Here is a 23193-nt window from a genome sequence, read left to right on the forward strand (position 1 = left end):
AAAAATTGTCACCCAAGGTAGAAGGAGCGCAGAGAGACAGGCTCTTTTCACAGGGACGCTTTCATGTGTCTGTGAGGCGGTCGTGTTGATTGACTGAGCTCATCGTCCAGTAAATACACCACCGCTGCGTGTCAGTCGTCAGCCAGCGAGTGAGTTTGTGTGGCGAGGAACGCACACAGGGCGAGTGTGTCTCTGTCAGTCGCTATCTTGCTGGTTTCCCGCCTCGCTCGCCGCTAAAGCGTCCGTCACAGTTGATTGTTTTGGGGGCGGGCCGCTAGCAGGGTCCAATCAGAGGGGAGGGGGTTTCGGTCTGTGCGAGTTCAGAGGTCGCTGGCCTCGGCTCGCTCGTAAAGCGCCCGTAACTTCTCGAAGCGAGGCCCCCACTCCCCGAGCGTCTCCTCCCTCCTGCCCTCCCCGCCAGCGTCCCCGCCGCTCCCCGCGTCCAGCCCCGCCGAGCTGAAGGAGCTGAGGGAGCCGGCGGGCGAGCCCCCTCCCTCTGTGGAGAACACCTGCAGGGAGTCGAAAGGCCCCGTGTCGGGGTGCTGGTCGGCGTCACGGATGATCTCGCACAGGTAGCGGGCGAGATCCTGGCTGGAGAAGGACAGGGAGCGGCGGGCCAGCTGAGAGGGCCGGGCCTGACCCTGGGCGGGGAGTCTGGTGGGGGGGACGTCCCTGCGGAGGCTGGTGGTGGTGGTGGTGGTGGCCGTGGAGGAGGTGGAGGCCGCCGACGGGGGCAGGGTGGTGGAGCTGGCCGTCCGGCTGAGGGAGTCCAGCTGCTGGACGGAGGGCGGGGCGGGGGGCGCCTGGTGGAGGAGGTGATGGTGGTGGTGGTGATGGGGAGGCGGAGGGTGGTGCAGGGCTCTGGAGCGGCAGTACTGGACCGACTGGGCCGGGCTCGGCTGGAGAGACTTCTGAAGCTCTGCCATGTCGTAGGCGTTCTGGGCGCACACACACACACACACACACACACACACACACACACGAAAAGTTACAGTTAGCATAGAAAGTGAAAGAGTGAAAGAGTGAATATTTCAGTGGGAGAGATGAGGCAGAAAAGAATGAAATGTGACAGAGAGCGAGCTGAAAAATGAAAAGAGGGCAGAAAACAATCAGGTCTTCCCGTTATGTTTACTGTGAATGTTCCACCTATTTAAGTTTCCAATCTATCTCCATTTACTGTCTCTGAGTAGTCACTGTAATTTAGAGTATCTGTGTGTGTGTGTGTGTGTGTGTGTGTGAGACCGTTAAAATAAAGAACTATGTGGAGGTGAAGGAGAGAGGAGATGAAGGGGCGTCTCTCTTTTCTCTTCATCTCTCATATACAGTGGTGTGTTGAGGGTTTCTTTCACATATACTCTTAACAGCCGCTCACTTCAGTACCGATGCCACTAAAACTGTAACCACGGCAGCAGAGACGAGGAGGAAAAAAAAAAAGGAGGAATGTGGGAGGAGGAGGAAGAAGAAATGACACACGGAGGAGGAGGTGTGGGTCGCTCTGTAAAACTGATTATGTGATGAATGGAAAGTGCTGTTTTTATTCCTCCGGAGAGCTTTCAAACAAGACTCTTGAGAATTAACTGAGGACTCTACTCTGATAGGGAGTGTGTGTGTGTGTGTGTGTGTGTGTGTGTGTGTGTGTGTGGCTGCAGGCGATTTACAGTAGGGAGGACAAGACCTTAAGGGTTTTTAGGGTACTGACAAGGTGTGACAACAATCTGTGCATGTAAGTCTTTTTCTGCTCTCTCTGTGTGTGTGTGTGTGTGTGTGTGTGTGTGTGTGTGTGTCAAAGAAGCCACATGTGTTTGTTGCGATGAAAGCTTGATATTATGCAAGCTCTTAAGTACTGTTGAGTGCTTGTGGGTTACAGTGGCTGTTGGAGAGAGAAGATAAGGATTTTGCGTGGGCCTAATTAAAATTCTAGAAAACACACACACACACACACACACACACACACACACACACACACACACACACACACACACACACACACACACACACACACACACACACACACACACACACACACACACACACACACACACACACACACCAAACACACACAGAGCAGAGGATTTTATTCCAAACTGAACTGACTGGATCGCCTGCTAAGAGTTGGAAAAATGATGTATTACAGTGTGGGTATGTGTGTGTGCATACCTGGTCTTCCTCCCCGCCCCCCTCCTCGTCATAGTTGAGGACGTTCTCTCGGATGTCCTCCCAGCCGTCGTGGTGGGCCGACACGTGGTAGACTCCCTCCTTCAGCCCTTTGTAGCTCCTCCAGCGGGTGTAGAGGAAGATGCCCAGCAGCAGCACTGCAATAAAGATGGAGGAGGCTCATCAGCACGGGCACCGGCGTTACAAATTAAATGATTAAGATCCTTCATCCAATTAAAGGCAGGGCCCCGGAGAGAGGTGGTGTTTGATGGAGTTGGCCTTGAGCATCGTTTGCCAAAAAAGATGTGCGCTGAAATGTGATAAGTTGTAAGAGTTCAGCTGATACTTATGGATTAAGACTCCAGCTAATGACTGGTGATTTATTACTCACATTTGATCACATACACTGGATTTGAGCAGCAGCAGCCTCCTCTTACTCTGTGTGCTGCTGGAGTGAAATGTCTGAGAGTCTCTGAGCTGGCAGAGTTGGCAGAGTGTGCATCTGCATCCCTCAGTTGAGTTTTTTTCTACCTGAGCAGCTGAAAAATTAACTGCACATGACTCACTCATACCATACAGTCTGATCATCCTCCATGATAGAAAATGTGTCTGAACATCAGAGGAGACTGTTTTATGTTAACATTATAGATTTTGTCATTTGGCTTTTATCTAAAGTGACTTTCAGACAAGGCAAATCCAGACATGTTATTATTCAAATGTCAGGTATCAGATGATTTTATATGTTAAATGTTTTGTATATTTTTGACATGTCTTGCAAAATGTAATTTTACTCAAAGTCTCATACTAAATAAAAGCAGTATACTTTGTTAGTACACTGTGTACACCATGTACTTACTGCCGTAGTGCACACATTTCAACAGGTTAGTGTTGTCTTAAATCAAACATGGCTGTTGTGCACTTACTGGAAATGATTAGCTAGTTAGCAAGCTAGCGTTAGCAGTTGTGTTAGCAAATCATTACAGACTACTAAATCAACCCAATAAACCTACTAATGGCTTATATGTGTAGCGCTTAGTGCAGAAAACACACATATATCATGTGTTTCTATAAGTTGGCAATGGTGTGTTCCAGTTGTACTTGGAAGTCGGAATTTCCAAATTCCAAGTCAGAAATTTCAACTGGAATGCCTCCTGAAGTCAGATTCCTAACTCAAACGAACCTCACCAGCCCGACCATTTTCCATACTTCTAAGTGTGACACACAAAAAATATGAAGTGCAGAAGTATTTGAGACACAGTAATAGATTCACAATTCCAACAAAATGTAGTTTAGTAGTATTGTTACACTAAGGAACCCTGGTGGCTCATTTCCTGTCCAGTTGGGAAGCTTTGTTGCATGTATAGATAGGTGGTAAATCAATCAATCAGTCGCCAGAAAATAAAGGAGGAACTGTTTTAATAATCCATTAATGTTCTTTCAAGTTTAACGGCTGCTGGCTCTCAAATGTGACAATTTGCTGCCTTTCTTGATCTTACATTATTGTGATTTAAAATGATTTTTTTGGGATCTGTTGACCAGGTCAAATAAAACATTTGATGACATCACCTTCCTTTAGGAAACCTGAGTTTTCTCATGTTTCACTGACCAATTAATCCATCTATTAGTCGAGATAACTGGCAGATAATCAGTGATGAAAATTATCATTAGTTCCAGCACCATGTAATTCCACATCTCTCTCATTTACTGTCATCTATCCACTGTTACTGTCTAATAGAGGAATAAACTGTCCCAAAATGTATCTATTATAGTCAAGTTTCGCATAAATTTACGCAGAAATATTCAATGTTTAATCATTTCATTTTTGCCTAATGTAATTCGCATTTTACTAATATGTATGATCAATTGATTACAGACCATTAACATGACCAACTTTAAGGAACTGTTTTTCATTATAGTGTATAACATACAACCACTGTGGACCATATATATATATATATATATATATCTTAAACAGCATATAGCTCATTCCAGTCACTCTGAGCAGTTATTAATATGGATTTAAACTTGATTACATCAGCTTTACATGACTATCAAGATTTTCAATAAAATACTAATATTCAATCTGTTGGTTGGCCTGCATGTGGCTAATTATGATGATTCACATCCTTATACTGTACATTCAAATCTGTCAGCATCTCAGCAGCTAAGGGTAATTATAACTGTGGGGTAGTGTGACAGGCTTTGTAGGCACAGAACAGAGATGATCGTATCTGCAGACTGATTGTCAATTAGACCCAAAGACCACTAACGATGCCCTGGCCGACAGCAGCGTGGACAATTAGTGGCCTGATGGCTTATTGGAGTTAGTTACACTGTCATTGCTCTGTGGATGATTAGCATTTCACATGGGTACACTATAGATTGTGAGAGGCGTTAACACTCATTTAAAAAATTTATGTGAGGGGAAAGAAGTGAACGGCTCAGAGGAAGTGACTACTTTCTGTAGCACTCCAGAAAAGAAAAAAAAAAGTTGAGGTGATTTGACTGAAGTAAAATGCAAATTTGAAGGATCACACACACAGACACACAGACACACACACACACACACACCAACCAATCTGCATGTGTTTCTCTCTCTAGCATCGCTGCAACCTTTTCAGTTGTCTAACAAATCTTCTGTGCCTCGTCTCATCCCCGTCACCTCCATCGCCTTTGTTAACACTCTCACAATTCACTAGCCTCTCCATAATATTAACCAACCTGCTTCACACCCACGCAAACTCCGTGTTTGGCTGCGCTCTTCCTCCTTTTTAAATCAGCTGTGCTTTTCTCTCAAATCAAACAACTGAATCAAAAGGAAGTGTTTCTGCAGCGCTGCAAAAGGCGCAGCTTGTAGAATCTGGAGTGCAATGTCGAGATAATACTTAATAATTTACAAACCGCGTGCCATTAATTGAGCCGAGCGGAATTATATTCTGAGTCATATGCTATCTTCAAGTCCCTGTTTAAAAAAAAAAAAATGTATTTCACGATGATTTTGAGTATAAAAATCACATTAGAGAGCAGCAGTGTTAAGACCTGGCTCGGGGAAGTAACATGAACTGAAGTAGATAAAACAGAAGTCGGTTTGTTAGACACACAAAGGAAAGCAAAGAACAAATATGGTGGTGTGGAGGAGACTGCTGCTGCTGCTGTCTCAGAGAGAGGGTGAGGAGGTGGAGGAAGAGCTTATCTGTAGGTTGTTGAGCTGCCACTGATCAGACGGGACCAGTGATTTGTCTCAGCTCTCTTAAACAAAGGGCAGGTACACAGAACACACACAGGACACACACAGGATGCGACAAGCAACAATCACACACGGCAAGCTATTCCAACTGACAGCACTATAAATACCCCAACTGCTCAAATCCTATTAATCCAATGTAAGACCTAACTAGGACCCCATGAAAGATTACAGGTTGTTTTAAGGGGAAGAGATGAGTTGTTCATGAATGAATGAATGGTCACCTCTCCTTGATTATCTCCCTGCAGACTTGAATAACTTACTGTTAAATGGAAGGCTCCTGTCTGAGTGGAGGACATCTCTCATAACCCCAATCATGGGACGCAAATGATATGGTAACTGATGACTAGTAGCTCTAAAGTTAAACTGTCATCCGTAGAGCGGATTGGAGACAATGTTGTTGCTGATTTTTAAATTAACTTAAAAAAAAAAGTTATTTCTTCATTTATTGTTCTTCTCTTTCTTCTGTTGGGTGTGTTTTGTTTAAACTCAATAGAAAGTATCCAAAAATAAACAAAAAAACTAAGTATGATTTCGATACAACAAAAGAAAAAAAAAGAAAAAGGTAGTAATTTTGGTTCTTAATTTTTATAAATGTATTTATTTTAATTTAAATTGAGTTGCTGCAGTGGAAAAAGAAAACAAGCTGCTTTATGATCATATAGACTTAACTGTATATAAAGTAGTCTAAACTAGCTAACTGTATATAAAGTAGTGTAACTAGCTAACTGTATATAAAGTAGTGTAACTAGCTAACTGTATATAAAGTAGTATAAACTAGCTCCACCTCCAGCAGCTACAACAGTAACATGCTGCTCTAACACTGATACTTCACTATTAATAATCTAATGATGTCATATATAATAATATATCACTACTTTTACTGTAATACTGCATACTACATCACTCATAATACTGCAGTACTTTTACTGTAATACTGCATACTACATCACTCATAATACTGCAGTACTTTTACTGTAATACTGCATACTACATCACTCATAATACTGCAGTACTTTTACTGTAATACTGCATACTACATCACTCATAATACTGCAGTACTTTTACTTTAATACTACATACTACATCACTCATAATACTGCAGTACTTTTACTGTAATACTTTAACTCGTTTGTTTTTATCCTTGTTCTGAGCGACTTCACTTAAAGGTGGATTGACCGTCACATCTCATTTCACTACTGAGATAACGAAGCATATTTTAATAATAGTGTTGCTTTCAGTCAGTGTTATATGTCATCAGTCATTCTGACAGCAGTGACATTACAGGGTAAGCAGGCTACCTTGGCTAAACTGGTTAGCATATATCAACACTACAGTTAAGTGGTTCGCCGTCAAAAAGGTTCCAGGTGGAACTATAGCACTCTAGAATCATTGTTCTACTCGTCAAATACTACAGTACAATTACACTACTAGACATCAGCGTGAAACATCTGTGATCTTAAACAAGCCAAACACATCTTGTCTCTCCTCCTCCATCAACCCCTGACTTTTTTTTTCTCTTTTTAATTCACACATCTGCCTCCTACATCACAACTAAAAACACATCAGCCAAATCCATCATGTAAGCACACCAACAGACGGCACTCAAACTCTGCGTGAATCCTTGTGAACACCCCATTAAACAGCCTACCCTCTGACAACTCTGTAAGAATAAATTCACTCAGCCAGAAACTAGCTTCACAGTACAGGAGAGGGAAAAAAAATCAATATTCATTTACTGTCAACTTGTCCCCCTCACCACAACTCCACTGTCTGGCAGATTTATAAGATGATTCACTATTTCATTTTTAGAGTGGCGTTATGGCTTTTAATGGCACTGAACAAGAGGCGAACAAAAGATAAAGAAACTGAAAGCTTTAGTTTTTGTAGGAGACATGGCTGACTGCTGGGGTGGCCTTGATGCTACAGTGGCAGTGAAGAAAAACAAGGTTATAAAAGCAGTCCCCTGGCCCCACGGCAAAGGTCCTCATTTACCTTGGGATACCCCGATCTTTCCAAAGACAAAACACAGAACAGTGTTAAGAAGCAACTGGTCCAGCAGCCTGGAGGTTTCCAAAGCCAATCACAATATGAGGCTTGAGGCTTTGTGCTCTGGGTCACATTAAAGGACTAAAAATAGAAGCATTTAAATAGTAAAATCAATGCCAAAAGAATCCACAACTTACACATTTATTGGTACCGCATTAAAGGATGGATTCATATTTTTTCACATCTGTCTTAAAGGATCAGTGGCATTTAGAGGTGTGAATATCCATCTTCCTCCACTTACAAAACATGCCATGAAAGAAGTGCAAGGCCCTCTCTAGAGCTGTGTTTTTGGTTTGTTCAATCTGGGCTACTGTAGAAACATGGCAGCCTCTACGAAAGAGGACCTACTCTCTCTGTTGATATAAAAGGTTTATTTTAAGGTAACGAAAACACAACCATTCTTATTTTCATGCCCTTTTCACCTTTTCACTTCTCCACTAAATTCTAGACATTGCACCTTGGACATAAGATGTGTTCCTATATGGTCAGTACAATGCTATCATAGTTAGCATAGCCTAAAACACTTGTTATTTGTTCGTTATTTTTTTCTGTTTGAACACAAAAGAAACATCAAACCTGAAGGTGAATAAAAGGATAGAAATCAAGTTCTAGTACAACACCATTTAAGCTACATGGTTGTACAAACAAACAGCAAGACTTCACATGGACTTTCTTTTTCTCACTTGGGTGAAAAAAACACTAAAAAAGCCATGATGTGATATGAATGGAGGCACTGAAAGAAGTCAGATATGGAGCTGCTGTGTGGGCTGTATGGATCAATACCTTCTTTGCATCATGTCTTGGGGCCCATATATAAGTAAAAAACAGAGTCTATAGGTAGACTGTGGCAGATAAACCACAAATATGAGAAGTGTGTTACTGCTTGGTGGTGAGGTTTATGTTTTTTATGTGTTTACACTTGCTTTCTGCTGCTTCCATCTGCTGAGAGGCATGTGTGTGTGTGTGTGTGCGCGTATGAAGAAGTGGCTAGTGTGAGCTCCGTGGGGAAGTGAGCAAGGAAGCTGGAGGTCAGGGCGTACAAGATGAATCTGCTCTGTTCAAAGGCCCTCTCTAGAGGGCAAACAAAGAAATGGAGAATTTGATCGTTATTTCTGACAGTGTGTGTGTGTGACTGTGAAAGAGTGAGGCTGAAAAGAAAGATTATGTGTTTATTTGTTTACACTGCCTCCAAGGTCCCTTACTCTCTTTGACCATCGCTCCGTTTTTTTGATTTAACTTTCTCTCTGCTTAACTCGTTCTCTTACTTCATACTTACCTTCCCTCTAACTGCCTTTAACTATTTTCTTCCACTCACTCCACCTTTATAGCTAGTTTCTATCAATTCCATTGGCCTCTAACAGGAACCACTACATGAAGTCAAACCCCTGAACTACTCCCACATCTCCAGCAAGTATAGGGTATGTGCAGGGTTAGGATAATACCACACTAACACACACACACACACAAATGTCACAGTCAAAAAAATGCACTGGCACTGCTTTAGACAACTGATTTTAAGGGGAGTACGTCCCAATTCCCAATGACTTGTGCAAGCATTGCTAACTACTAGAGGGAAAATGTCTCACAAATGAAAAGACACACGTCAATTGAAAGCCCTTTGAGGAGTAAGCAGTAAGCTGGGGCCTCTCAAGACTCCCATCCTACTCCTTTATTTAAGAGTGGATGGACAGTGAGGCGGCACACTACTATCTAATGAACAGAGAAATCCATTGTACCTTGAGCAGTTCAAATGGCGCTGCATGAGTGTGTGTGTCTGTGTGTCTGTGCGTGTAATGGGATTTCCAGTCAGACAATCAATATCCGAGCAGCCCTGCAATAAGATCAGTGTCTATGAGTACATCAACACAGGTCAATAATATGTTATAGATTTAAGCCTCATCAAACTATAATTCTGTTTACTGCAGCCATCTTTCTGTATGTGCTCCATCTATCACTACCTCTCTGCTGCTTATTTCTTTGCTTTGACCGATACTTGTACTAATAGGTAGGGCTGAAAAAAGTGTCTCTAAATCTTCATTGGTGCAAGTAAATGTGTCCTTGAAATCGTTCTTTAGTCTTTTTTACCTCTAGTAGCGCTATAGAGCAGTTTTTCCTATGAGTGAGTCCAGGTTTTGTTTGTCTCATGCATGTGCTGTTGATGTGTAACAGCCTGCCAACAGTTTCACAGTATTCCACTGACCTGCAGGTGGTGGTTAACGTGCCAAGAAACACAGCAGTGTACCAGCAAAGGCAAGTGAGAAGAAGACTGCAAGCTAGTAAACATGATGAGTAAACACTGATGTAGGGATGCTCGACATTGGCTTTTCTGAAGATATCCGATATTCCGATATTGTCCAACTCTTAATTTCTGATACCGATATCACCCAATACCAATATATGCCCCACTGGATGCATACATAAATGTAACATGGCTTTCCAAATGTAAACACTGTCTGTTCAAAATAAGAGAACAACTTCAACTTAAGTTATGGAAAAAAGTGCCAATATGGCACTGCCATATTTATTATGCTGCTTTGCAGTCATTGCAAATTGCAAATTTACTATCCGTAAGACACATCTGGAAATAGTTCCAAACCACAGACATAAGCCCTGTTTCTGGAGGTGGGACCTTTACAGGAAGTAACATCATATCACTCGGTCCTCTCAGCTGTTGTGTCTCCATCCCTCACCGAAAACATAACAGAGAAAATGACAACGAGGAGGTAAACCTCGTTTCTGGTTTATGTGTTACGCTATGAACTTGTTAGCCACGGTTAGTGACCCACGAGTTTAGCATGTTGTTGTTGTTATTATACGTCATCAAGCGCATGCCGGTAAACGTCCCATGCTGCGTTCATGCAGGCTTGGAAATGCTGAAAACCTACAGAACAAAAAATGGTTATAAAAACCCGATACCCATACTTCCCCATATTACATTTTTAAGTAAATATCGGCTGATAATATCGGAGGGCCGATATTATTGGACCTCCCTACACTGAAGGTTTCAAAGTTGACTTTTCAAATGTTTTATGAGGAAGGAAATGCATCCAACATGTTTGTTAGACTTGCAGGGATAAACTGATGTACACTGATGATTAGTTTTAAAGGAGAGTAAGAACACAATTCTGCACCTGAAGGTAGAAAAAAAAGCAAACAATTATTAATTTCTGTTTTTATATGTAGCTTTGTGGTGAATATACAGTACCAGTTAAAAGTTTGGACAAAGTTTCTCATTCAAGTGAATGTGTCCAAACATTTCAACTAACACCGATATCTGCTCAGTATTTCTGTCAAAATCTGTTCCGAGGTAACAATGCTCAGTGTCTTTCTGTCTTTTTCTCTCTCCATTGGCCTTGTTAAAGATCTAATCCGTATTCTTTATTTAATACACTGCTCATCCTTCTCCTGTACAAGAACTTCAATAGAGTCAAACCTCAATCCGACTGTATCTCTGCCATGATGAAGTGATGGATAGACCCTCACCTTCATAGCACACCACACCCGGGGCATTGTGGTAGTATACCAGGCAGTTACATAAATGGACTTGCACAGTGAGGATGTGAGGTTTTGTTCTTAACTTCACATAGTGCATTTGTTGCTGTGTGTGTGTTCTCTATATACCTCACACCAGCATGTGTCTTGGATCAGTGAACTTTGTTACTGTTACTGTATGGCCACATTAATGATTAAATATAAAAGTAGCATCCAATGCACAACTGCAAAGAAAGACTGTACAAGGATTGGTGAGTTTTAACAAACTGAATTCTAGGTAATAGAAGAGGATGGTGTGGTGTGCAATGAGAAGTTAAATCTGTTTTTCAAGCTGCTTTAACCGATGATTGTGATGTGCGGGTGACTGAGCACTCTTTTGGACGAAGGCATCATTTGGAGTGCTGTGGAGAGCCACAGATATGGGAGGATGTTGCCTTTGTTATTGATGCCTGCTTTGTGTTGCACAATTTCTGTGAGACAAAGAGACTGTCCCTGAGCAAAATGTGCAGCTTTGCAACGTGACAGAGACTTCCAATCACCCACATAGCTCACTAACTTCAAAACAGACAAAAATGAGACTGAGGCCAAAAGAGTAAGGAATATACATACTCAATTCCTTGATCCTTAATGAACCATAAATAAACACACTTATTTTGCTCGACTTTTTGTCCGTGCCTGTTTTGATGGAGGTGGTGACAGTAACAATGCAACTACCCAGGTATACATTGTTCAAATGCAAGTATATAATTCTGAGATGTAACATTTTATAAATTGTCATTTATTGTTGTGAATCTTTGGTAATTGTCAAATCTACACTTTGAGTGTTTAAATATAAACATTTGTGCAAAAATGTTTATATAAAGTTTAATTTTCATTTCTGAGTCCGTAGGTTGTACGCTGCCATTATAAAAATATAAGCAGCTCAATTAAATAAAGTCAAAGAGAAAATAGCTATATCAAACATTTAGTTGTAAAAGAAAACTATTGTCATTTGAAACCTCCATATTCCCTTTAATCAGAGAACCTACTCCGATTACAAGAACAATGTCCAGTGTGACAGTTGTGCACCCGCCTATTAAAATCTTGATAATGTGCCTCAAAATAACAGTGAAATATGCACCAGCGACCTGACCTGTTTTTTTTTTTGACAGTAGCGCAATGGCTTTCCTCTGCCTCAAAATAGCAACGCGCCTGACAACAACTTATTCTGAGACCAACACTCTCTATAGGCTCACAGACTGGTGCAAGTGCATTTGCTATTTAGACAACGTGGGCGCAGGGCGAGAAAATGACAACTGCATCGGGGGAAACTAACAAAGACACATGTGTCACGCCCACAATCCGCTGTGCGCCAACCGCAAGATGGGGCCCTACATGTCCATTGTTGTTAGTGTGTAAATTGGTTATGAAGAGTATTGGGGTTGAACCATCTTCTGCCACATCATATTGTAGTAAATCCCTTCGCAATATGGTTAGCCAGTTTTTCAATACTAGATTCCAACCAAGTAATACTATCCATGAAGTCCTTGTCCGTGGCCTCTATTCGTTCCAGTACATGTTTGTTTAATCTTTAGATCATCCTGGGAGAATGCCATCGGTTGTCTGTTGTTTGGCATTTTTCTTTTGGTCTCTCTACCCTGTAACTGGCAACCTCATGTTCACCCGGTGAGATTAGACCACTTCAGAAATGTTGCCATCATCAGCTGTTGCTTGGTCCAAGTTGGTGCAGCATATTCATCAAAAAAGCGTGTGAAGAGGGAAATTATTTCCAAAGTCGATCATTGCAATCATTATCTGGTCTGTCCTCCATATCACAAGATGCCACTTGGAATGGCTATTGAGGCTGGTGAGTCCACACACAACTCAAAAAATGGTATACTTGTTGGTAACTCTCAAAACTAGTTTGATGTCATTGTCTAACCAGATAATAATTCGGTCAGAGAATCTTTTCTGGTTGTTTTGTGAGAAAGCCATAACTCAAAACATTCTTTCATTGATATTGTAATCTGATAGCAATAAGAATTGAATAATACATTGAAAATAGCAGGAAGCCACCACAGAAGAAGTTGGTCAATAAGTTAACTTAAGTCTTTCTTTGACAGTGTTTTTGGTGCCTGCTTTGCACAATAGCCTTCCACGAGGGTGTGGGTTAGAGTTTCCAACTTTAGCATTTTAATGTGGCGAGATATCATTTCTGAAATGAACTTAAAACCCTGGTGTTTTGCATGAAAAGGGTGTTGAGGCTAGCAAACAACAACCAACACACCAGGTTTGTCTTCCGATGATTAACAACCAAAGACATGATGGACATATCCCTGTCATACAAAATTCTGATCTGGCAATTGTCCAACACTTAGGTGAAATGACATTAACTAACTGCCTGACACAAACCCTTGATATTTATCCAAGTGAACTGTGACAAGCCATCTGCAGAGAGGGGCACCCACTCATTAACCTTGGGCAGTTGAAGTGTGAGCAGAGTTTTCATCAAGCATAAAGCCAATTTATGAAAAACCACAAACTTGTGAAGGTAATAATGAATGAAGTGGTGAAGGTAAGAACAACTTGCAGGAGACAGTGATACCAGTGAAAAGAAATAAGTAAACTTAAGGGAAAAGAATAATCTGTGCCATACAAGATAGAGACAACACAGTGTGTATTTGCAATACCAAGAAACCCTCATCCAAACGCTGAAATCCATAGATCCATGGCCTGTAATCATCCAAAATACCATGTGCTTTTGTCTATTATCCAACACATTCTCTATGGTTCTTTAAATAGTTACTCAGGTATGTGGTGGGGAAAATAAAAAGGCAGAAAAAAAGCCATTCATGGGGATTAGGGTATGGATGATAGTAAACATTCTCAGACAGGAGATGGACATACACTGAACTAAAATACAACATACGTTTTGAAATCTTCAGTATGGATGGAGTAGGAGTTCTCCAATTTTGCAGAGCCAATATGAGGTTGTGGTGCAATCTAAATAAGAAGCAGTGGTGTGCATACCAAAGTACATGTGTGGGACAAAAGCAGAAAAGCAAAAGTTTGGGAAATGTTCCCACTGCATGTTTTGCCTCTTTGGATGCTTCTCCATAAACAAAAATCAGTGATGGAGCCAGTTCATTGTTGGTCCCTAAAGTATTTTGGCAATAATCCACACCTACAGGTGACAGTAGCCAATGTTCCCAAAGAAAAGGGCTCTAGTATCCCACATTGATATGCAAAATCCCTGCATGAAAGGTCCAAGAAATGTGTTCCTTCACTGAAGGATGACATGCATGAGGTAGACTGTATTTCCTAGAATTATGTTGGTGGGGGTGGGGGGCAAAGATAGAGACTGTTTTAGTGGATGGTCTGCCACATTTGCCTTCATTTCTGGAAAACCAAAAAATGTAAATTGAATGTGAGTGATGTCTTATTGTTATTCAACTATCCATTTACTCATTGTCAAAACCTTGTTCTATACTAATCTGGTTTGAATTGTTTCCGTTGAATTTCAGCAATCAAACAGTTAAACCATATCATTGATTTAGTTGGCCAGTGTCATGCCTGACTTCCACTGAAAGAGTAATGAAGTCTTAAATCAGTCTCCATCTATTGTAAGGGTCCAGAGTTTATCCAACCATTCACTGGGGGGAAAAATGAATGCAAGATAATAGGTTATCCATTTCACTGATAACTGCATGGCCTCCAAATTAAATGTCAAAATAATTTGTTTTGCCTTCTAGTATGACACATACAGTAAAAATGATCTGATCTGACACTTTTACTAATGGGACTGGTGTGGGTTAAGATTACTCTGTTAATGTTAAGGACCAATGTGTAAGATTTAGTTGCAACTTGTGGTGAGGTTGCACATTACAATGAACTACCTCTTCCCTCCCCTTCCAAGCATGTAGAAAAATATATGGTGGCCTGAGACTTGTGAAAAACACAAAACGCCCTCTTTAGAAGCAGTGTTTGGTTTGCCTGTTATGGGCTACTGTAGAAACATGGAGCGCACCATGGAAGAGGACCTGGTCCCTATATAGATAAAAAGGGCTCATTTTAAGGTTACCAAAACACAACAACTCTTATTTTCATTAGATTAATTAAATTATTACATTCTATTTCTGCCAAGTCGTTTCTGCTAGATGCCACTAAATTCTACAATACTGCACAGTTAAGGTTAGGGAATGATTGAGATCATCAAGAATTCAACACTGACTACCAGCAGAAAAAGGGAAGCAAACAGTGGTCTCCAAGTGGTCTGAGCTTTTGTTGATCAATCTACCCATTCAGACCTCCTCTTTCTGCTGTCGTTGTCCCACTATTTCTTCCTCTGGTCCTGAAGGACAAGTCTCATAAGTCCAGTGTCCTCACTTGTAAATATACAGTATGTCATTATTTGGCATTTGCTGAAATACCTGATGCTGTCATTTCTCTTTGGAAGACAGTGTGTGCATGTCGGTGGACTGCTTTACATCACTGGGCCTGTATTTACCGTGGGTTTTGAAACTGACATATTTTGAAAACATTGCATTATTGCCTTTTAATGAAACACATCACCTATAGTATAGTGTTTGCTAGACCAAGTCAATCAGACGTGTGTATATATGTACAGCAAAGTTATGTGCACATTTAATGTCTGTCTGCTTCAAATCTGTTTACATAAACACAGTTGGAAGATATATGCATTTATGTTTGAGTGAGGGGGCGATAAGGCATAGGGTCATAACATCCATCTTTCTGAATGCCTCATATAATGTAACAACTGTGTATGCATACATGAACTTTTTCCACCTTCCTTCAGCAGAAAAAACACACTTTCCTATCAGACCAATTATCTTTGACTTACATTGCATTAGGGGATTGTAATGAGCTCACGTCTTTCTCAGCAGTACATCCAGCTCCACATGACTTAAGTACCTGTAGGTATTAATATACATTCAGCTGTAGAGATTTGGGTATTCTGCAGAATATGAAGAAGGATCTGGTGGAAGACTCAATAATGGGCTGTCTATGTTGTGTTTAGTAAAGATTGAAATGGGTTTGGCCCCTTAACTTACAGCGGCTGTTTGGAGCACTTAAACAGAAAAGATTGACTTTGCTCTTATCATTTAAGTGAAATTGACTATGTTTTGCTGTTGGGCATTATAAGCTGATTGTCTTGTTTTTTTTGTGTGTGTGTATTTGTCTTGATGCTGCTGTTTTAGCCAGATTTCTTATGAGAAAAGATTGTGAGTGAGATTGAGACCAAGCTTGTTAAACTTTGTAAATCTATCTGCTTCTATTTCCCATTGTCTGAAAAAATATCTCCAGACGATGTAATCAGGGTTGCTTCTGCTTGGGTTTGGTAAGTACAAATATAGCAGAAAGCTTGAGTTAGAAACTGGATGTTGTGGTCCATTCTATGTAAGCCATGCTTACAACAGATGACAATGCTGCTTCATCCTTTGGTTCACAGCGAACTTTCCAGATTGTTCCAAACTGCAATATCTGAACAACTGTTGAATGGATAGCCATATTACTTTTTAACAGGCATTCATGGTCCTCAGATTGAGGCCTACTGTCTTTGCTGATCCCCTGACTTTTCCTCTAGTGCCATCATGAGGTTGAGAAAGGTTTTGAGTAAAATACTTCAACAACTATTAAATGGACTGCTAATTTCATGTTTCATCTAGTGCCACCATCAGGCAAAAACAACAACAACCCCAAAACAAAACATTTGATCACACTTGCCCAATGATGATATTTCCACCAGGCCTAACTGTACCTTGTGTTAAGCACTACTTAAAAATGTTAACACGCTCAGACACTAAACTAAGATGGAGAATTGTTGCTTGCTAACAAGCTGATGTTTAACAGGTAGATTGTTAATGAAATGTTGTTAGTATGTTGGTGTTAGCATTTAGCTCAAAACGCTGCTCTTCAGTTACAACATGCTTTATGATAAAAAAAAAAATACAATAAATATACAAAGGATTAAAACTAAATAAATCTAATAAATAATCCACTAAAAATAAAATCCAAAAAAGTGGGGCTCAATAAGAAGAAACAGTTTGCAGCCCTGATCTCCTCAGGTAAGTCATTCTATAGTCTAGGAGCCCTAACTGTGAAGGCTCTTTTCACCTTTGAGTCTAGGAAGAACAAGTAGAGAGGCATCTGAGGATCTCAGGGAGAGGGAATGCACACTTAGAAACAAAAGGTCAAAGATATAACCAACTGTAAGCTTAAAAGTAAGTTGTAATCAATTCGAAGGGCAACAGATAGCCAGTAGAGGTGTGAATCCTTGGGAATCCATAATTCAATCTGATTCTAATTCTTGGTTTCTGATTTGATTCAGAATGGATTCTCAATTCAAAAACCTATACTTGATTGAATAAACAGAAAAGGTGGCAATATTATCAGTCTTTTGCTCCAGAATGTATGCCGAACCATTCACTAGTGCCCTTATTCCAATTTGAAACATAACTGGCAAGTAAGATAAATGGTCCAAAGCTTTCCTATTTGCAACAGTTAACTACATTAATTAACACATTAATTAATTTGAAAGCATCTTACAGCCTCCTGCCTGAAGGAGAACAACAAAGTGAGGGAGAGGTGGAGTGCTCCGTTGTGTTGTTATTAATGTCATATCTCCAGCAGTGGAGAGCAGCCTCTCTGCTGGGAAAGCCATCATTGTCCAACATGCTGAGCGGGGGCAGGGTTTTTGAGGTCAAATAGACAAAGCACCAAGTTATTTTCTTCACCTCAGAGTTGGATTAAGCTGTTTATTGCGGCAATGTGTGTGTTTGTGTCAGTCGTTCTTGGGTCTTACTGCTGGCGTTAGCTGTTCCTCTCCACTAATGTTAGTCTTTGGATGTTGATGTAAAAAGTTCTACATTAGAAAACAGGACTGAACAATTGATTTAACATGTCTTAACTGATGCTGCAGGCAAAAATTACACCATGATTCCTGCAATGCTGAATAGGACAGATAACCAAGACTGTTGAAAATGTGGATATTTGTACTATTTTGACCTGTATCAGTAGCAATACTATGGTTGCTATTCTGTCTTGTCAATATTTAACTCAAGGACACTGTGACATCCACTTATGGATGTCTTGACTCTAAATCTGGATATTATCTGATTAAAAATGGAAACTGGTGTTATTTCTATGTATACGGTAGACTAAAGGAAACATGTAGATTGAAAAGAGGATTGGACCAAGAACGGTTGAAGGTTGTGCTTAGATTCAGAAGAGCAGGAATGGATTGATGGCAAAGATTATCTGATAGCAATACTGTACGTCAATCATGACCTTATAGAAGTACTGCCTCATAAAGCCACTAGCATAGCTGTAGCATAGCCTTGTTTAATCTGTTTCTCACAAGTCTCCAAACTTTATGAAAAAGTTATACTAAATTGAACAAGAAACCCTTTTAAGAGCTATTACAACTGTGTGGGTATTATGATTCCAGTAAATTCCTGACACATATCTTTGCTCAAGTATATGAGACAAACTATGTGAGACAAAATAAGTTTTCTTATTTTCTTTTCTTTTCTTTATCTGAGTCTCAGATAAAGAAAATAAAATAGAAAATCTGTGGCTTTCCATTAGCTGCCATACCAATGCCTAGAATATCTTCTGTTGTGTAAACAAAACTTACTGAAGTTTAAATCTCTCTCATGTGCTGTCTTTACTGCTAAACTGTTTGTTCAATCTCCCACCAAACTCCTACCAACACACTGAGATAACCTTGGAAACATCTTCACCTTGAAGGGCTTAGCTGTTTAGTGTGATAGAATCAATGCAGCAATCACTGCACTGACGGCTGAGCTCATCTGCCAGAGGAGATTGAAAGGATATATTCAGTATGTGACTCATTGACAAACATCTGTGTCCCTAATCTGATATCCTTCTTTAATCTCAGTGCTCTAAATCTGTATGACTGCTTAAAGCCACACAGAGGTACCATACTAGTGACTCCTCGTGTCATAAAGTAGATCATCATAAATTAACTACATGTAATGCTGACCATTTTACAAATTATACTCAAGGTTTCTATCTGTCTTTGTTTCCAGGCAAACTTTTTGTCTATTAGTAACTGAACAACTTCTTAGTGAGTGAACAGATCTTTTTAATGGCAACCCTTGCACAAAACTTTAATGACCAAGTCTTAAGAGATGATCACCAAACAAAAACCTTTTTATGTGAGTTATGACAGCTCGCTAAATGATTCTCTATGACATGAAACAAAGGTCTGCTGCCAGAATCGAGCTGCAGGTGTGTGTTAATGTCTGCAGCTTTATTATTAATCAGTGGGCTATTTGAGAGTGCCAGAGTTTTATATTTGGAGGGAAAATAAGATAGCAGGGGTTTGCATCACATTTCCATGTTGCTATTAAGTAGATGCATCAACTTCTCTTGTGTTTAATGGGTTAAAAAGGGAATGTAAGAAAAACAGTTTCAGAAACACAGGCACATATGTCAATGTCAAACTAATAAATTGAGTTACAAATACAGAAAAACAAGGAGATATAAACACAAAATGAGGGCAAGGGTCTGGATGTGAAGAGAGGACGATATTCACTCACTACTACAAATATACTGAAGCCAAAATAAGCAAACAGAATAAATGAATTCAGATCATTGAGTACCAAATCAATATTCAAGCTACATGTTAAATTCAGAGGGCCAGGCTATTAATCATTAATACTGCCAAGAGTTACCTGATTGGACTTTGACTTGGTGTGTGGTTGTGCTGACACTTCTTAAATAGAAACTTTGCTGTGAACTCATAACCCTGGGGACAGACCCTGAGTCAACTCTGCCGCTCTCCTTGTCTAATCAATGGAAGAGTGACTGAGCAACTCCAACACTTATCTAGAAAGTACATCTTCTAGGGACCATGAATGTCTAAAGTTATATTGAATAGATTTCATTGGAAAAGTGAAAACTTTGGCCTGTTTACGGCACTAGATGAAAAATCAGGAGATCAGCAAAGTTATTAGGGTTCATCCATTGGGCACCCTGAACGTCTATTCCAAATTCCATCCAAACCTTGTTGAGACGTTTCATAAAAAACAAAATATGTGAACCTCAAGGCAGTGCTACAGAAAAAGTCTGGGGATCATCTGGAAAAGTTAGAACTTTGGCCCGTTTATGGCACCAGATGAAAAGTCATGAGATCATTAAACACAGCAGAAATCATCATCTGGAGACCATGAATTGCAATATGGGATTTCATGGCAATACATCCACTAGTTGTTGAGATATTTCTAGACTAAAATGGCTAAATAAAAATGTATTTAAAAAGAACAAAACTTCAGTTATGAGATAATTAATAATACATTTTGCTATATAAAATCGCACTGCATCCTCATTTTTCAACGTTGATTATACAATACTGACCAATGAGATCAAATGGAATTAAATAATTGGAATTCTGTTTTACTGTGGATTTTTCTTTAATCTTTGCTCATCATAACAATCTCAAAAGAACAGCCCATCTTTCTTCAGCGCTGCATGAAAACAGTTGCTGCCCTCCTTTTGTTCTTGCTATTCAAACATTTGGAGTCTGCACAAGCAACATGGGATGAAGGCACTTAAAAAAAAAAGAAAAGTCTCTCTTGCTGCTACTTAAATTTCAGAGTGAGGAACGCTTGACCGATCGAGCGAGGAATGCTCTACCGATTGAAATTACTACCAAAGCCCCTGGAGCATTGATCTCAATTTCTGCAGGTTTGGGTAAACAGCACCTTATATGCCTACAAATCAAGTAATTAACACTTAAAACAGAACTGAGCTTCAGTGGGATCAAGGTCGGATGTCGCATTTAATGTGAGCCCAGAGCCAAGTTTGAAGAGAGTTATTGTGGGATGGGGGTGAGAGGAAGAGCAGGAGCGATGATCATTTGAACTGTGTCTGTCTGGTCTCAGGGTGGGAAGGAGGTGCCCTGTGAATCACCAATGAGACAAGCTGATATGGCCGGCAGCACTGTGACATTGACACCATCCTTCTCAGGAGTACCTATGTACCTCCTGCTTTCTTTTCTCTTGCTTTATTTTTTTGACTCCCTCCTGTTTTCTTGCTAGTGCTGGGTGCCTCTTTTCATTCTGTACTTCTCTGATCTGTTTTCCTCTCTTGTACTCTGTTCTGTCTCATACTGCTCTTTTACTGCTCTGTTGTATTGTCCTCAATTAAACAAGGGGAACATGTCATTGTACTGACAACTCATTCTCTGTGTACGGCTGTGCCTGAGGCGCTTTCTCAGCAGAGGATCCTTAAGGAATAGGAATACGGAGCTAAAGGTACAGGCAGATGAATATTCAACAAGCCGAAAAAGAAAGGCAAAGCAGGCAGACAGAAAAATGTGCATTTTAAGAATACAAAACCAGACAAGTGTGTGTTGCAGTCTATCCACCCACAGGCGAGAGGAAGTGCATGTACAGTACCGTACCACTGAAGAAGTTTGGTGGCTATTATGCTAACCTACAATTCCTCTTGGGACTATCTGACCTTTTGCTGAAGAACTCCTGACTGATCAAAAGGACATGCAAATGATGCCAAAAGTCTGCTTTAAGTAGGCTTTTATAGTCTTCCAATCAAACTGTGATCATTGGAAAAGCTATTTAATATGCTTTGCATGTACTTTTGATGTGTTTTCCATACTACATACAGTATGCGGTTTGCTGCTGTTTGGATCATGCGTGCTAATTGCCAGAAGTTATATATTATGGGTATTGTACTATTGTGGGTAATGTTACTTCTTCAATTGAACTGGATAAGTTTAATCACAGTTATCCATTTAATCCAAATATAAAAGACTCAGAGTAAATGTCTTACTGCAGTCCTGATGATCATTTAGTATTATTATTGCATAATTGTTTGTGATTATTGAATAAGTGTATACATGTGAGTGAGATGATGTTCTACGTGTGGGCTGTGGACATATGAATGGCTCTGTTATTAAAAGATACACTGCTCAATGTTTTATACCACCCATAGATAACCCCCATTTAACCCCAGCTCACTGTTTTGTCAATTAAAATGTGAACAATAAGGATGTGTCTACAGTGGGAGGTGTAGAGAGAGGCAAGAGATTAGCAGGAGGTTAAAAGGAGCCTCGTACAGTAATTATTACATCTAATTCAAAGCGATGTACGTTGTCAGATCGCTGCTATGAGTGTGATAATGCTGTCCCTTGGGTCTTGCATCCTTGTGCAACAAGCCTCTAGGGAAAAAGCGAGGTACTAATTATCAAGGAAACATCTATTACATCATTAGAAACATCTGGTACGCGTCGTCATCATATTGTGGTGTGCGTGTGAGTGATTGAGAGAGAGAGAGAGAGAGAGGGGAAGGAAGAGCTTTGAATGAACTAGACTAGGATGTAATAGGTTTTATATTTCAGATATGTGCTCTATTTTCACGTCTGCCATTTTTATGGCTATCCTGCTGTGTAGATGGGAATTCTAGTATTTGTCAACCTATGTAATAACATGGATCCACTTCAGAGCAAACTCGCTGGCTGACTTCATATGCAATGCTCAGGTTGGACTTAAAGACAATTGCTAGAAGTGATTTCTGGTAAATTGCAGGCTTACTTGATTTTACTTATCATGTAATAGGAGGGGGTCTGACTTGCTGAGCTGTCTTACGGTAAATAAATGCATTTATATAGCTTTTTTATCCAAAGTGTTTTACAGGTTGTTTGGGTTTTTCTTTTTTTGCCTCTCATTCATCCATTCAAACACACACTCTGACACCGTAATTGCAGGATTCAGTATCTTGCCTGAGGACACTTCAACATGTGGCAGGGGGAACAAGGGGATTGAACCACTAACCCTGTGATCAGAGGCCGACCCGCTCTACCTCCTGAGCCACGGATCTGGAACAAATCCAACATCCACCAGAGCCTTCTCATTCATATTTCTTTTTTCTTTTCAGCTGAATAAATAATAATGTAATTACTTTTCATGGGTTTACATGTATTGTCAGATTTAAATAATTACTGCGCACATATCACTCCCTCTGCTGTGTGATGACTACAGGTATTAAATAAACTCAAAAGAAACAAATCCTTCACAGTCGTGGGCAACAAACAGAACATGAGTACCGACGCTTCTGCAAAACCCCGGATTACACTCACTGACATGTGAACAACATTATTGGTAAGACTGGCAGGCATTAATCTGACCCGTTACAGACTCTGCCTTAATCCCATTAATAGTCATATTTTGACAGAAATCATATGGAACAGTCAGGGAATTGCAGGCCTGAGA

General features: G+C 40.3%; 1 protein-coding gene across 1 annotated transcript in view; it reads right to left on the reverse strand.

The window, feature by feature from the left end:
* Positions 1–192: 192 nt before the first annotated feature.
* Positions 193–23193, reverse strand: part of si:ch211-186j3.6 (neural-cadherin) — a 334099-nt gene continuing 311098 nt past the window's right edge. The window contains exons 36-37 of the mRNA XM_053316841.1: positions 2158–2312; positions 193–938 (exon numbers count right to left, since the gene is read on the reverse strand). Coding sequence (XP_053172816.1) covers positions 321–938; positions 2158–2312 — 773 coding nt within the window. The 3' untranslated portion in view covers positions 193–320. The remainder of the gene's footprint in view (positions 939–2157; positions 2313–23193) is intronic.

Source organism: Scomber japonicus, chromosome 1 (genome assembly GCF_027409825.1).
Source record: "Scomber japonicus isolate fScoJap1 chromosome 1, fScoJap1.pri, whole genome shotgun sequence".
NCBI classification, from domain to species: domain Eukaryota; kingdom Metazoa; phylum Chordata; class Actinopteri; order Scombriformes; family Scombridae; genus Scomber; species Scomber japonicus.